At 39.0% G+C, this 14,136-nt stretch overlaps 2 protein-coding genes across 2 annotated transcripts; both read left to right on the top strand.

The window, feature by feature from the left end:
- The first annotated feature begins 1,544 nt into the window (after nucleotides 1–1,544).
- LOC114548533 (stonustoxin subunit beta) lies at nucleotides 1,545–6,053 on the top strand. Its single transcript, XM_028568515.1, has 4 exons — nucleotides 1,545–1,587; nucleotides 1,831–1,930; nucleotides 3,890–5,347; nucleotides 5,468–6,053. Exons 2-4 carry the CDS (start codon nucleotides 1,840–1,842, stop codon nucleotides 6,019–6,021), a joined length of 2,103 nt encoding a protein of 700 aa, XP_028424316.1. The 5' UTR covers nucleotides 1,545–1,587; nucleotides 1,831–1,839; the 3' UTR covers nucleotides 6,022–6,053.
- A 4,948-nt stretch (nucleotides 6,054–11,001) lies between these two features.
- Nucleotides 11,002–13,681, top strand: LOC114548538 (uncharacterized). Its single transcript, XM_028568520.1, has 2 exons — nucleotides 11,002–11,044; nucleotides 12,930–13,681. Exons 1-2 carry the CDS (start codon nucleotides 11,002–11,004, stop codon nucleotides 13,679–13,681), a joined length of 795 nt encoding a protein of 264 aa, XP_028424321.1.
- The last annotated feature ends 455 nt before the right edge of the window (nucleotides 13,682–14,136 follow it).

Here is a 14,136-nt window from a genome sequence, read left to right as displayed (position 1 = left end):
TCATACTTTGCATCCACGTTTAGACAAATTAGCTGTCTTAAAATTGAATGAAATATTTAAATAAGAAATAAGAAAAATATTTTCTTGTAACATTTTCAACGTCAGACAAAAGCCGATGCTGGTGGTGTGTGTGTGTTTTGGCCAGTGAGAAAGGGGAATAATAGAATGATTTGTCTCATACACCACCCCCAGTATTTGTTCACAGTAGGTTGGTCTTAGTTTATTCCTGCGTGTCTTCAAATCAACTTATTCTATCCCATTGAAACATTAACCACTGCACCTTTAAGGTCGTAAGAATCTATCACCATGGATTTTATAAGAGGGATAATTGTTTCCATGTATGTAAAGTAAAAAATCATAAATCCTCCACTTCTGTTAGCCCTGTAAGATCCACCAGAACAGCCTCCATACATAACTGAACTGTACCCTTCTGTTATGCAACCTTTGGACAGTCAACTTTTTCAATTAAAGCCATCAATCAATGGAATATTCCAGACAACATAAAAGACCTGTAGTTCCATCAGAAGCTCCATATTCCAATTAAAATCTTATTTAAAAACCAATCAACTGCAACCACGTGGGTGTGCGCTCTATCAACTGAGCCACCTGGGCGCCCCCAACTATTGCCTTCTAACAGGCAATTTAGAGTCTCTTCCTTTAGATACAACAGGCCTAACAAGAGGCTTAAGAAATCAGTCTATCCTGTTGCTAAACCAACATCAGTGTGCTGCCAATTAAGATCTGGATCCAAAGATATCTCAAAACATCTTTCTGTCTTCATCTTTGTACTTTATGTGTAATTGTTGCCTAGCTTTGTGTGTAGTTTTCATTTACTTCTTCTTTTGAGTGGAGCTGCTCGGGAACGCGTGTGAACTGACAAAGTTGTATCATCGTCATCGTTGAATTCAATTTGCAAATTAGTGTGCCAAAGATTTTAAAATCCTGTCTTAACATTGTAATAAATAGTTAACAGTTAATATACACTTAAACATTACTTACGGAGAACGGGAATGCCTGTATTTGTTTGTCTTGATTTATTTTAGCCATGATAAAATGTTTCTTTTTTTTGATATTATTTATAATGTTACATGTTTAGTAACAACAACAAAACATTCCTACAATGAGTACAGAATGCACATGGGATATTGCTACTGCCAGGGGTCTATAATAAACTTGGCAGATAAACCAGTAGAGTTTGGAAATCTGGTCTCTTGTGCCTCGAGTGCTGTACAGAAATTAAAGGTGGGTGTGGTGACTTTAGCACAATAGACAAAGGTGTCTTTCTCATATTTATCTTTTTATTTATCAATCATCGTGTCTGTTGGCATCAGGAAGGAAAGTAAACTCCCATTTGACATAACACCTGGGGGATTTAAAAGAATAAAAGTTGTCATGTCTAGGAGGTGTTCACACGCAAAGGTGATCTGCCAAGATTCCAGGTTTGCAGCAGGCATGTCAGAGGGAGGGGTCACAGGTTTTCTGACAGGATATAAGGACACTGACAGCATCAGATCATCACATTGGAAGCTCCTGTTGGAAGCCAAGAAGACTCTCGCACAACTCATCTGATCTACACAACTTCACCAGGTAAGATCAAACTGGGCGTAAAAGACAGAAGGTGAAAAACAGATATACATTATGTCAATGTCAGACTAGACTCTACAAAGAAATACTGTGTTTCTAATCCCCATAGACCGTCAGTCTTTCTGTCCCTTAACTTTGTCGTCCTGTGTGTGTGTAAATGACAGAGTTGACTCCCAGTGTTTGAAACTCTTAACACTCTTTAGAGTGTACATGAAGTACTGAAGGCTGTGTTCACTTTCCTAACAGGTTGGAGAAATGGCCTCAGGTAACATGAGCGTTGCTGCCCTGGGTCGACCTTTCACCCTGGGAATGCTCTATGATGCTCGGACAGATAATCTGATCCCAGGTAAGTGTTGATTACATTATTATTAAAAATTTAAAGGAACTCTGACATCATTTCATTAAGTGGTTACACTATTTTAACCTCATCTCTTTAATATTCATATGCACTATTAAAATAATTAGCAAATGCTTTGTAATTCTAAAATGTACAATAGTTGTGACCATTTATTAGTTAAATATATAAAGCATGTAGGATAAATTGTTGGTATATTATCCTGCGATGAAAATGAAAAATGTAATTTTAATTACTGTTGCAGTAATTATATCTGTGGAGGCGTTTTTACAATATCCTGGACTAGGGTTGCCCCATTTTCTTATACTGCACTGTAACTGTTATTCTTGTATTTAATACATCTCTTATTCTATATTTGCTGTTTTAACTGCTCCTTGATGTTTAGTATAAAGCACATTCAGTTGCCTTGGTGCTAAAATGTTCTGTACAAATAACGCTGCCTTGTCTATCAAACCCGACTCTGGTCCAAATTAGTTTTTACTGAGATTAGCAGAGCAGAAAACAGTTTTGGTGTCTTGATTGTGTGTGCAGTCTTCCAACTCTTTCTTCCTCCTCTCCTGTGATCTCAGGTTTAAGGTGATTGTTGTCATGAGAACAGGACAGCTCTGTTGCCGGCCGCATGCATGCATACACAAACTCTCTCTCTGTTAAAGTAGATAAGCTAACATGGGCTCGAAGAACAAAGAAACAGGCACTTAAGGCTAGCCTAGTCGCTAACATTAATTATCTTGTATTCTCTCCCTGTGTTTTGAATTTAAAACACACACACACATACACACACATAGGAGTTAATTGAGTGTTTCCTAATAATATTGACTAGAGGAAGCATTTATAAGGACTGTGCAACCGGCCGCTTGAGTCTAATGTAATCCAGCGGTGTCTTGGTTCTCAGCAAGTACGAGGTATTACCAAGTCTTGTTTCTGATGCATCTTTGATGGTTGTGTTCATGGCAATTTACACATTATCGATGGGGAAGTACATCACATACAAATACATGCTATCTTGGTAGTTATGTTATATTTAATGTTGATACATGATAGGTAGGCTGTCACGAGGACACCGCGCACCAGGCTACTGAACAAGACCGTAAGGACCGTAACCAAGGGTACTGCATGAGTCTATATTCAAACAGGTGTCTAAGTTCTCGGCAAGCTTGAGTTATCAACCTATCCCAGAAGCCTTTTTTTTTAATCGTGCATCTTAGATGATTGTGTGTACATAGAAATTCATAGGCTACATTATCAATAGATATCACATACAAATACACGTAATGTTATCTTGGTAGTTATGTTAAGTTAAATGTTAGAAGTGAATGTTGTTACATGGTAGTAAGACTGTCATGAGGAGACAGCGCACCAGGCTACCGAATGTAACCGTGGCCGGTGTGTGACAGGCTTGTGCACAATTCAGAATTGAATTGAGAATGAGTCCTAAATTCCAATTTAATTCTTGAATTTGAATTGATGTCAAAAACAGGATCTAGAATTACAATTAAAATTTCAATTAAAGGAAGCGGAATTTCAATTCAATAAAAATAAAAAATAAATGCATATACATAATTTAAGTAAAGTGTTTAACAATGAAACTTTACAATATATGTGAGATATGATTGCATATTGCACAAGCCTGGTGTGTGAGTCTATTGTCGGTCAGTATGAGTGTGTAAATAGTATGTTGAGACCGAATGTAACCGCAACCGCTCGAGTCTAATGTAATCGAGCGGTGTCTTGGTTCCTGGCAGGGGGAAGACACCACAATACAGCTGTAGCACTGTCACATAGGCATCTAGTGTAGAAGCTTTTATTTCATTTTATTAAATTTAAAAGGTAGTATTGTTCTCTGTTCAGTCGCAGAGTGTAATTGCACATGTTGTCCTCTGATAGGTCTCGGCCATCATCAAAATAATTTTGCTACTTTATCAGATGACTGATGTTTTCCAATTTCTATAGGTTTGACATTGTGGGATGATAAAACTCTACAAGGCAAGATAAGTGAAAGCTCGCAGCGAACCAGTAAGTCTCAAATTTCAACATCTGACTCCACTGAATCCAAGTGCAATCTGCTGGATGTTGAGGTTTCTCTGAAGGCCAGTGTCCTGGGTGGCCTGATTGAATTTGGAGGATCTGCCAAGTATCTGAATGATCAGAAGAAATTCTACAATCAGAGCAGAGTGACGTGTCAGTACAAAACTACCACCAACTTCAAGCAGTTAATGATTGAGCAACTAACCATGGACCCCCAACATATGGATGTCATTAAGAAGAGCTCAGCAACACATGTAGTCACAGGCATCCTTTATGGGGCAAATGCTTTCTTTGTGTTTGACAGTGAGAAGGTAGAGTCCAGCAGCGTTCAGGACATCCAGGTCAGCATGCACGCTGCGGTAAATTTGTTATTCGTTAAAGGTGAGGCGAAAACTAAGGTACAGCTGACTGAAGAACAAAAAACCCTGACTAAGAATTTATCCTGCACATTCTATGGAGACTATATTCTTGATAGAAACCCTGCAACATTTGAAGATGCAGTGAAGGCCTACGAACAACTCCCAAATCTACTGGGAGAAAAAGGAGAGAAGGCTGTTCCAGTGAAGGTCTGGCTGATGCCGCTGAAGAATTTCCACTTCGAAGGTGCTGAGCTGATGAGAGGGATCAAGGACCATCTAGTGAGTAAGGCGGAGTATGTTCTAGACGATTTAAAGGAAAAAGAAATAAGATGCAATGATTCTCTGGAAGAGAAAGTGGTGGGGCAGTTTCCTGTGATTAAAGAAGAGTTGAGCACTTTCCAAAAATTGTGTGGGAATTATGAATCTAACCTCAAGCAGGCTTTGGCAGATAAACTTCCCTCCATCCGTGAAGGAAAAGAAGATGAGAGCTCATTGAACCAACTCTTTGAAGACAGAGACAAGTCACCATTCAGTCAGGAAAAACTAACCAAGTGGCTGGATCGTAAAGAGAGAGAAATCAACATCATCAGATCCTGTGTAAATACCATGGAGGGAACAAAGATCGTCCCAAATCAGTCAGAGCTGGACAGACAGGTTCTTGATCCAGGTGTAGAAGATGTTCTGTGCTTTGTTTTCACTTCAGTGGAAAGGGGTGATACTGACCTTGATGTGATGGCCGACTACTTGCACTTCCCTAAATTAGGAAGTACCAATGAAGATCCATGGTACTACTCAGCTGATGTTTTCACCAAAATGAGAGAAAAAGCCAAAGCTTTCCATCATTTTGCCAAAGCACAGAAGAACAACAGTCGATTCCGTTTCCTCATAGCAGCCATTGCTAACAAGAACTACACAGGAGCAACCGTCTACCATTACAAGAACGGCATTCTGGTCACTGAAGATTTTTCAAAGCCTGTCCTCCCTCCTGTGGAGAACATCACAAACAGAAGAGATCTGATCTGGTGTAAGTCTGTTTCCATGCTTTTTTGATTTAAAAAACATGCTGTACTAATAACTCTCCTCCAGAAACGTGTTTGACAATCAGAATAACTGATAACACATTTGGTTTTCGTCTCTCCATCAGATGCCTGTGATCTCAACCTGGACCCAAACACTGCTAACTACAACCTCATTCTGTCTGAGGGAAACAAGAAGGCAACACATGGAGCACGGCAGTCATATCCTGATCACCCAGAGAGGTTTACACAAATACACCAGGTGTTGTGCAAAGAGAGCTTATCTGGGAAACATTACTGGGAGGTAGAGTGGAGACAGAATTCCGGCAATAATTGTGTTGTTAATATTGCTGTTGCATACAGGGGAATTGAAAGAAAATCAGGTAATATAAACAGCCAGTTTGGACGTAATACCAAATCGTGGGCTTTCCAAAATGTCAGTCCCACACTTAAAGCATTGGAAAATAATGTCGATGTGTGGAAAGGTCCTTTCCCCTCTGATGGCTGTAACAGAGTTGGGGTGTATCTGGACTGGCCTGCTGGCACTCTGTCCTTCTACAGAGTCTCCTCTAACACACTGAGGCACCTCTACACCTTTCACACCACATTCACTGAGCCTGTTTACCCGGGATTCTTGGTCTATATTCACCAAAACGATGCGTACCTGTGTCCACTTGAATAGGAGAAATGACAAATACTTCTCATATTCTTGGTCTGTCAATAGGAATATGGGTTTACATTTAAAGTTTAAAGAACAACTGAACATCACATTTTATCTGAAATATGCTTCCCAAATTTAAACAACATATTCAAACCCAGACGCACCAGCAAAATTGATAATGTAATCATCAATTGAGTGTGTGTGTGTGTGTGTGTAATTTTATCAGTTCATGTTGATTTGATGCACAGCCTTTATTTAAAACTGGCTTATACTTCACAGATTTATAATCAGTTAAAACTTTCATTGCTTACTTCTTGATACGTAAGATACAAGGTTTATATCAAAAATCAATTGCTTTGTCAACACTTGTATGTTGAAATATAACTCACAGCTCATGTAAAATAATTGTATAATTTTATAATTTTGTTCCTTTTCTTCTTTGTGAAGTACTTTTTTTAAATTGTTCATCTCAGAATAATTTTTTTTCTGTTAAGGACACGTCTGTACCTCACCCTCCACTTTGGGTTCAATTATTGACTACTGTATTAAGGAGAGAGATTATGTTAGATGTTGAGTACTTTGCTGATGTTTATAGAGTTGAAGAAATGTATTTTCCTGTTAATCAGTTGATGTTGATTTGATGCACAGCCTTCTTCTCAAACTGGTTAGTGCTTCATAATCAGTTTAAACTTTCATTAGTTCGTACATCACTGATAATTCTTTTTATTTGGACTTTCTATTCTACTTCCTGATAATATAGATAAAGAGCTTATATTGATACACAAATGCTTTTGTCAACATTAGTATGTTGAAATATAACTCATAGCTGATGTAAAAGATAAATGATGAACTTGTTTTGTTGAAATTATCATGTTGGTAATGGGATATAAATTACCTAAAGTGCATATTGTTTAATTTAGCAATATTGTTCATTTTCTTCTTTGTGGAGTATTTTTTTTTTTAAATAGTTGTCTTTTCAGAATAAAAGAGGAACCTTAGCCTTAACCTTGGGTTTAATTAAAACCAAATGTTTCAAAGGAGAGAGTCACTGTTAACACCATTTTTTAAATGGATTTTAAGCATGTTATTGTTGATTATAGAGAAGAAGAAATGTATTTTTCTGTTAATCAGTTGATATTGATTCGATGCACAGCCTTCTTCCTAAACTAATCTGTGCTCCACAAGGGTTAGGGTTAGCAGTTTAAACATTTTTATTGATACATCCCAGATAATTCTTTTTATTGTAACTTTGTATTCTACACCTTATACAACTAACTAATATTGATACACAATTGCTTTTTCAACACAATGCAAGAAACGTCATGTAAAAGAAAAGGGAGTCACTGTTAACACCATTTTGTTGCAAACCCTGCTGCTGTTTACAGATCTGAAGAAATGTCAGATTCCTGTGACACTGTAACACCTGTTGGATATGTTTACTCTCTTCTTGAGCAGAATATTCAATAAAGTGGAGACCTGACTTCACCACTGTGTGCTACTTTATTTCTTTTAGATGGAAAAGTTGGCTGTACCAAAGATTATAACCTTTATTGTTCATGATACATTATCATATTTATCATCATATTTAATGCAAAGAATACTACAATGATAGAACATAAAAGGACTTTATACAACCTTCCGTCTTCACAGTGTCATGAGAACACAGATTAAAGTAATATTTGATAAGCTCTCACAGATGGCTGCTGTCATCAATTGCTAAATTCATTAAACAATTTGGGAAACCATCTTCTGTTAAGTTTGTATTCCATTACATAAGTGGAAGCTTGTTAGCCTAACTTGCTAATGCCATCACTGATTCTCATTACATTTTACTTTTTGTTCATGTTATGTTAACACCTGTATACTCTATTCTATTATATCTTTACTCAGGAATATGAGTTGTGGCTAAAAAGAAACCTACTGCATGTTGACCGTTATGAGCTGCTTATACAATCGACCCATTTGGTCGTTTCCTGGGTGAGGAAGGGCTGACTTTTCTCCGCCTTTACTTTTTTTGGTAACACTTTATGGTGAAAGTCCATGTATTATCATAATGGCATTGATTAATTCATGTAGCTTAGTTCTTCACGACAGAAATGTAGAAGAATGAATAATATCTCATGCATAAGTTGATACAACAACAATACATTAACTAATGAAACAACTGAAGTATTTCAATCAAGGTGGATCAGTTGTTACCGGGTAACATCGCCATGGCAACTTATGCTGAACACCTAACCTGGTCGGGAGCAGGTTATGTTGGAGATTAGAGATCAACCGGTGTAAAAGCATCACCTACTATCCAATCAATACTCAATTGATAACGCCATCACCGTTCTTAGAAAACCAGTGGAGCTTGGTGTGTGGAGAGAAGTGCGTTCAACAATCCTGTTAACATTCCCTGATGGGTATTTTTATGAAAGATAGATTTTCAACGGAGGGAATTACGTATAGGCTATGCGTCGGGTTCTTGAGTTGTGTGTTGCCAAATACACACATCCGTTTAAATTATGTTTTTGTATTTTTTATTTGCTCCCTTGATCTCTTACCACTGCTAGGGTTGCAACTGAAATAAAATGCTAAAGATTATGGAAAGCACAAGTGGAATTATGGTCAGATGTGGTGCCTGACTAATGGGGAAGTGATATTGATAAGCTTTGAGATTTACAAATTTACAGCGTCAGCTATTTTTTTTTGCAAGCTTTCCTTCCTGTTTTAGGAAGCAGCGACTATTGTGTTTTGCCTGTAAAACCGTGTCTGTGTTCTTCATATTTATGTACAATTAGTTTGCTCTTAGTTTGTAAAATATGCGACTCTGGTAGAGGTTTGCGATTGGTCGTGCTGTGCAAACACTGCCTCTTTTATGATGACGTTTTCACTCGGAAAAATTTTTCCCGATGTCTATGAACGCAGCATTGTTGTTAACCACCGTCGTGACACAGTTTATGCGGGACCGTGGTTGTTAGGTTAGGTGAAGCCGGGTAACTAAAATAAATCCAGGGCATGTAGTTCTTGATTCATAGTACAGGCCTTTGAACAATCCTGGAATGAAACATCATGGATATGGACTACCAGTTATGTATCCTGATTGGTGTGGGGGCGTGTACAGACTGTGGTTAATAAGCAGACATTTGTACAAGTTATATTCCTGTTCATGCTAGAGTTGAGGAAAATGAAATAGCTGATTGTATGGCAAAATCAAGCATTAGAAAGATAGAGACAGATATAGCATATAATTCGGAAGAAAAATCAAACATGGTATTGGGAAAATGAGACCAAAGGGAAACACTTTTATTATTTGCTAGCACAGGTTTAAAAAGCCAGGTATTGTTATGAATCCAGAAGATATTCTGTTCAAATCTGTAGGCTGAGGACTGGGCACTGTGGGATGAATCAGTCCTTATACATTATAGGAAAACATCTTAATAGGCTTTGGAAGTCTAGGAGTTCAGAATCAGTTGAACATGTTTTATTGCAATGTAACAAATATTTATATTTTAATTTTTTAATATAGAAAGAAACATTTTCAATAAGACATTTTCAATTAAATCCTTAATAGGCCAAAATGAGAACACGCACTTGATCACAGAAATAGTTTTACTGTTTGTACGTGACATAGGGTTATTTATGAACATTTGAAGCAATAACCTTGTTGATTAGACCTCTGCTTAGGATAACAGGGGGCCGAATCTTTGGTGACCAATAAGAAGAATGAAGGTGTCATTTGTACCGCCCTAACAGGTGCAATGGACCTTTTTCACAGCAGACATTTGGACTTGTCATAGTAGGAAAAGCACAGCTGAAAATGATAACCTTAACGATGGCTCAGTTCCATCAAGTGTCCCAGTAAGAGATTTCAGTGAGTCAGCATGCCCAATACCAGGAACTCTCCTAAGTGGAATGCAGCCATCAGTAATGGTTTAATACCAGGACTTCTCCTAAGTGGAATGCAGCCATCAGTAATGGTTTAATACCAGGGTCTCTCCTAAGTGGAATGCAGCCATCATTAATGGTTTAATACCAGGACCTCTCCTAAGTGGAATGCAGCCATCAGTAATGGTTTAATACCAGGACCTCTCCTAAGTGGAATGCAGCCATCATTAATGGTTTAATACCGGGACCTCTCCTAAGTGGAATGCAGCCATCATTAATGGTTTAATACCAGGACCTCTCCTAAGTGGAATGCAGCCATCATTAATGGTTTTGAATCCACCTGTGCTTTTCCTACTATGACATGTCGATATGTATGCTGTGAAAAAGGTCTATAAAGCTAACAGGAGACTCAGGAAGAAATAAATTAATCGGTCTAAACACACAGTCCAATCAATCAGCCAGGTGAACTGAAAACACCTGTGTGGTGTTCAGAGCCTTTAAAGAGACTTCCTGAGGAAGGCAGTCATATGCCTAGTAGTGTTGAAACTGCCATAACTTCACACAGAGATGAAGAGGACAAGCACAGGTGGAACTGATAACTGTGTCAGTGGGGGGCTGCAGGCCCAGAGTTTTGCTGCTCTTTTTTTTTTAACTCAGATTTTATTGATTTTTAGTATAAACAATAAAGAACAAAGAACACAGCACATCATCAGTGGGGTGCATGTTCTTAGTAATAATACTCAAATGTCTCTGACATCAAAGTTTCCGGTGGTGACTGTGCAATGTGATTGGTATTCTGGGAATTTTTCACATTTCTTATCTTATTTTGTTTGCTGGAGTCTCAATATATATATGTGAATCTTTCCATGTTGAGTGTCTCCTCGACTACGTCCAGCCAGTTTCTCAGAGTGGGAGGGTCCTCTCTACACTATTTTCTGGTGATTGCCTTCTTGGCCGCAGTCAGCAGAAGTTTAACCAGGTATCCGTCTTCATGTTGTACATTTTCCCCTGTCAGGTACACAGATATAATATCTCACATGTCTTTGGTAGTTCATATTCCAGTATTGTTTTCAATTATACCCACACATCATTCCAATAATTTCTGATTTTAGTACATTCCCAGAAAACATGGGTGTGACCTATGTTCTGCTCCCCACACCGTCTCCAGCATGTTTGTTGTATAGTTGAAAAATTGCTCTTTGTTTTGGGAGTAATAAAGAACCTGAATTTTTCCAGCAATTGGGATAAATTTCCAGCAAGTAATATTCTAAGAGGTTTGATAAGGCTAGCCCGCCCCTGTCCCTAGGAATCTGCAGAGTGGCGTACTTTATCCTTGGCCTACCCCCAATGAACTGTGAGATTTTTTTTGTTCCATTCTTTGAATTGTGATATTGGAATTTCTGTCTATAAGCAACTATTCGTTATTTATTTAAGGGACCACCGGAGGAGTTTTGGGACCTTTAGCTAAAAAAGACATGACCATCCCCTTGCCAGTAAAAACATTTCTATGACCCTCCAAAACACTTTGGAAAAAAGGCACGATCCTCCCCCAACAACTCATCAATACCTTCTGTACTGATTACCATTGTTTTTTCACAGCCATGACATACGTGACTAAACCTCTGCATTCTGATCTGACGCATCCCACTCCTCTGTTATGGTGTGGTGGCCATTTCAGTAGATTTACTCACTAATGTTGTTGTGGAAACACAATAAGCATGGAAACTAAATGCACACTTCCTGCATTACTGCATTAATTCAAATACTAAGTTACTCCTCTAGTAAACTAGTATTCACATGAAATTAAACAATAAAATATTGAGACCATTTAAACAAAAAAATTTAAACAATGGAGCGCATGGGCATTGCCTCTTCGTAGCTGGTTTGTGGTCGTAGCACTCTCTATCTAACCACTCGTTCAGGTGCTTTTTCGAGTGTTTGCAACCAACTACCGCACACGTCGTTCCCGAACCACTTTTCTTTTGTTAATTGTTATATCCTCTTTGTCACTGCGATATCAGTGCTTTGTCAGCAGAACGGAGCTAGCTAGCAAAACAAACCCAGCCCGCCAGAACGTAAGTGGATTGCATCGACGGGAGGAGTTTAGGATTTAGAGCGGAAACTGCTCAAAAACTTGTGTATATATGTCTATGTTTTGGTGTAGTTGTTTATAGCATGGGAGGTTACGTTCACCATCACTTGGGCTATCAAAAGTGCATGTTCTATCCTCGACTCCCCCCCCCCCCACCGGTGGGCCGCTGGTGGGTGGAAATGCCAGGGCCGTTTTTTATTCCCAAAGTCCATCACAAAGTTCCCAGTCCGTCATTGCCTAAATGCCACATTTGATGTCAGCTTACTAATTGATTGCGGGTTTTGAGTAGATTTGGACTTTTATACGTTTTTTCCACTTTGTTTAAATGGCAAAGTGAAGGAAGCCTAGTGACGAGCAACCAGTTTGTGTGTTGAATGTTACCCAGAGTGCCTTGCTGAATTGTTTTTGTTAGAGATGGGACAAACAATGCCCACCCTAGCTACATCATTAATTGTGTATTTGTGTGTGTGTGTGTGTGTGTGTGTGTGTGTGTGTGTGTGTGTGTGTGTGTGTGTGTGTGTGTGTGCCTGCATGTGCCTTAGTCTACATCATAAATACAATGCAAGGTGGCAGGCTGTTGTGATGATGATTGTGTGTGTGCGTGTGAGTGCAATGTTGTAGTACAAATTTTGCCATTGTGCCTGCATTAATTTTGCTCCATCCATGTTTTCTCTTCCCCTTTTTAGATGCTCCTGAAACCTGTCAGCCTGCCTGTGAGGCCGAGCCTGCTACACCAAAATTTTGAGATGCCCAGACCCAATGGGAGGATCCGTCACATATTGATCACATGTACTGTTCAAAAACACAGTCTGTTAAAGTAGTCAAGGCCACACAGTGCAAAGCAGAAATGGGTCCTATTGTGACTAGCACCACGGTCATTGACAATGCTAGGTCCCGGCTGTATACAGGAGTGCTTATGGTTCAATTTTTCACCCTGGTGACGGTGTTGTTGCCTTTCAGTAAGCCATCGATTACCCTTCCTGTGACCAAATCCTGATGACCTTGATGAAGCTAAAACTAAACCTAATATTAGGAGATATTGCTCACTGCTTCAATGTGTCTACATCCATGGCAAGCATTGTGATTAGTCACTGGACTGACGTGATGGGTGAACAGTTCAAAGTCCTGATCCCCTGGCTTCCAAGAGAGACCAGTCGTGCCACCATGCCCTTGTTGTTTCAGAGGATCTACCCTCGAACAACCTGCATCATTGACTGTGCCGAAAGTGCCATGCAGAGAGCCACAAACCCCGACTTAAGGAGTGACGTTTTCAGCCAGTACAAATCACGCAACACTGTGAAATATCTCGTCGCTGAGGCCCCTAATGGGCTAATCATGTTTATGTCTGATGCCTATGCTGGCAGAAGCAGCCATAAGTTTATCACCATGGACAATGGGTTCCTAGACTATCTGAGGGCTGGTGATGAGGTCATGGCACACCGTGGGTTCACCATTCGAGATTTGCTTGATAAGAGAAGGGTCAGTTTGAACATCCCTGCATTCACCTACAGGCGCAATCAGTTGACCAATGAGGAGACGACATGCACCAGGCGAGTAGCCAATGTCCGCATACACGTGGAAAGAGCAATCCAGAGACTGAAGGTCTTTAAGATTTTATCCCAGACTGTTCCCATCAGCATGGCACCGAAACTCGACATCTTAACCATCTGTGCTGGCCTAGTTAACCTGAAGAGTCCACTGATCAGTGAGGTTTAGAGTCTTGCCCTGTGTCCCTGTCTACCAACACACCGCCATGGTGTTCATTAAATACAGATAAACACAACAAATACTGCATGCATTGTATTTTTTAATATTATATATGACTATTTTCATAGTGATGTAATTGTGTGGGCTGCTTTTGTATTTTACTTTTTAATACCTGTTAGGATTAAATACGCAATCTTTCTTGTTGAAACCATTTGTTTAGTTTCCTCAAAACAATTAATTAATCCAGTGTTGTATGAGCTTACTATGAATGATGAACTGTGTTAAAAGAAATTGTAGCACTCTAAGGCCTATCATTCATGATCGTAGTTCAGTGCAATAATTAAATGAAATGAAATTACATCAAACTTTATTTTCACTCAAATAGTACAGGCACACTGATACATTGCACAGCATAAAGAGATAATGTAAATTGCGCATTATGTAAACAACGGACATCTGTTGGC

The sequence above is a fragment of the Perca flavescens genome, chromosome 21 (genome assembly GCF_004354835.1).
Source record: "Perca flavescens isolate YP-PL-M2 chromosome 21, PFLA_1.0, whole genome shotgun sequence".
NCBI classification, from domain to species: Eukaryota; Metazoa; Chordata; class Actinopteri; order Perciformes; family Percidae; genus Perca; species Perca flavescens.
Note: the sequence above shows the minus strand (reverse complement) of the source record. Positions and strands in the feature narration are given on the sequence as shown.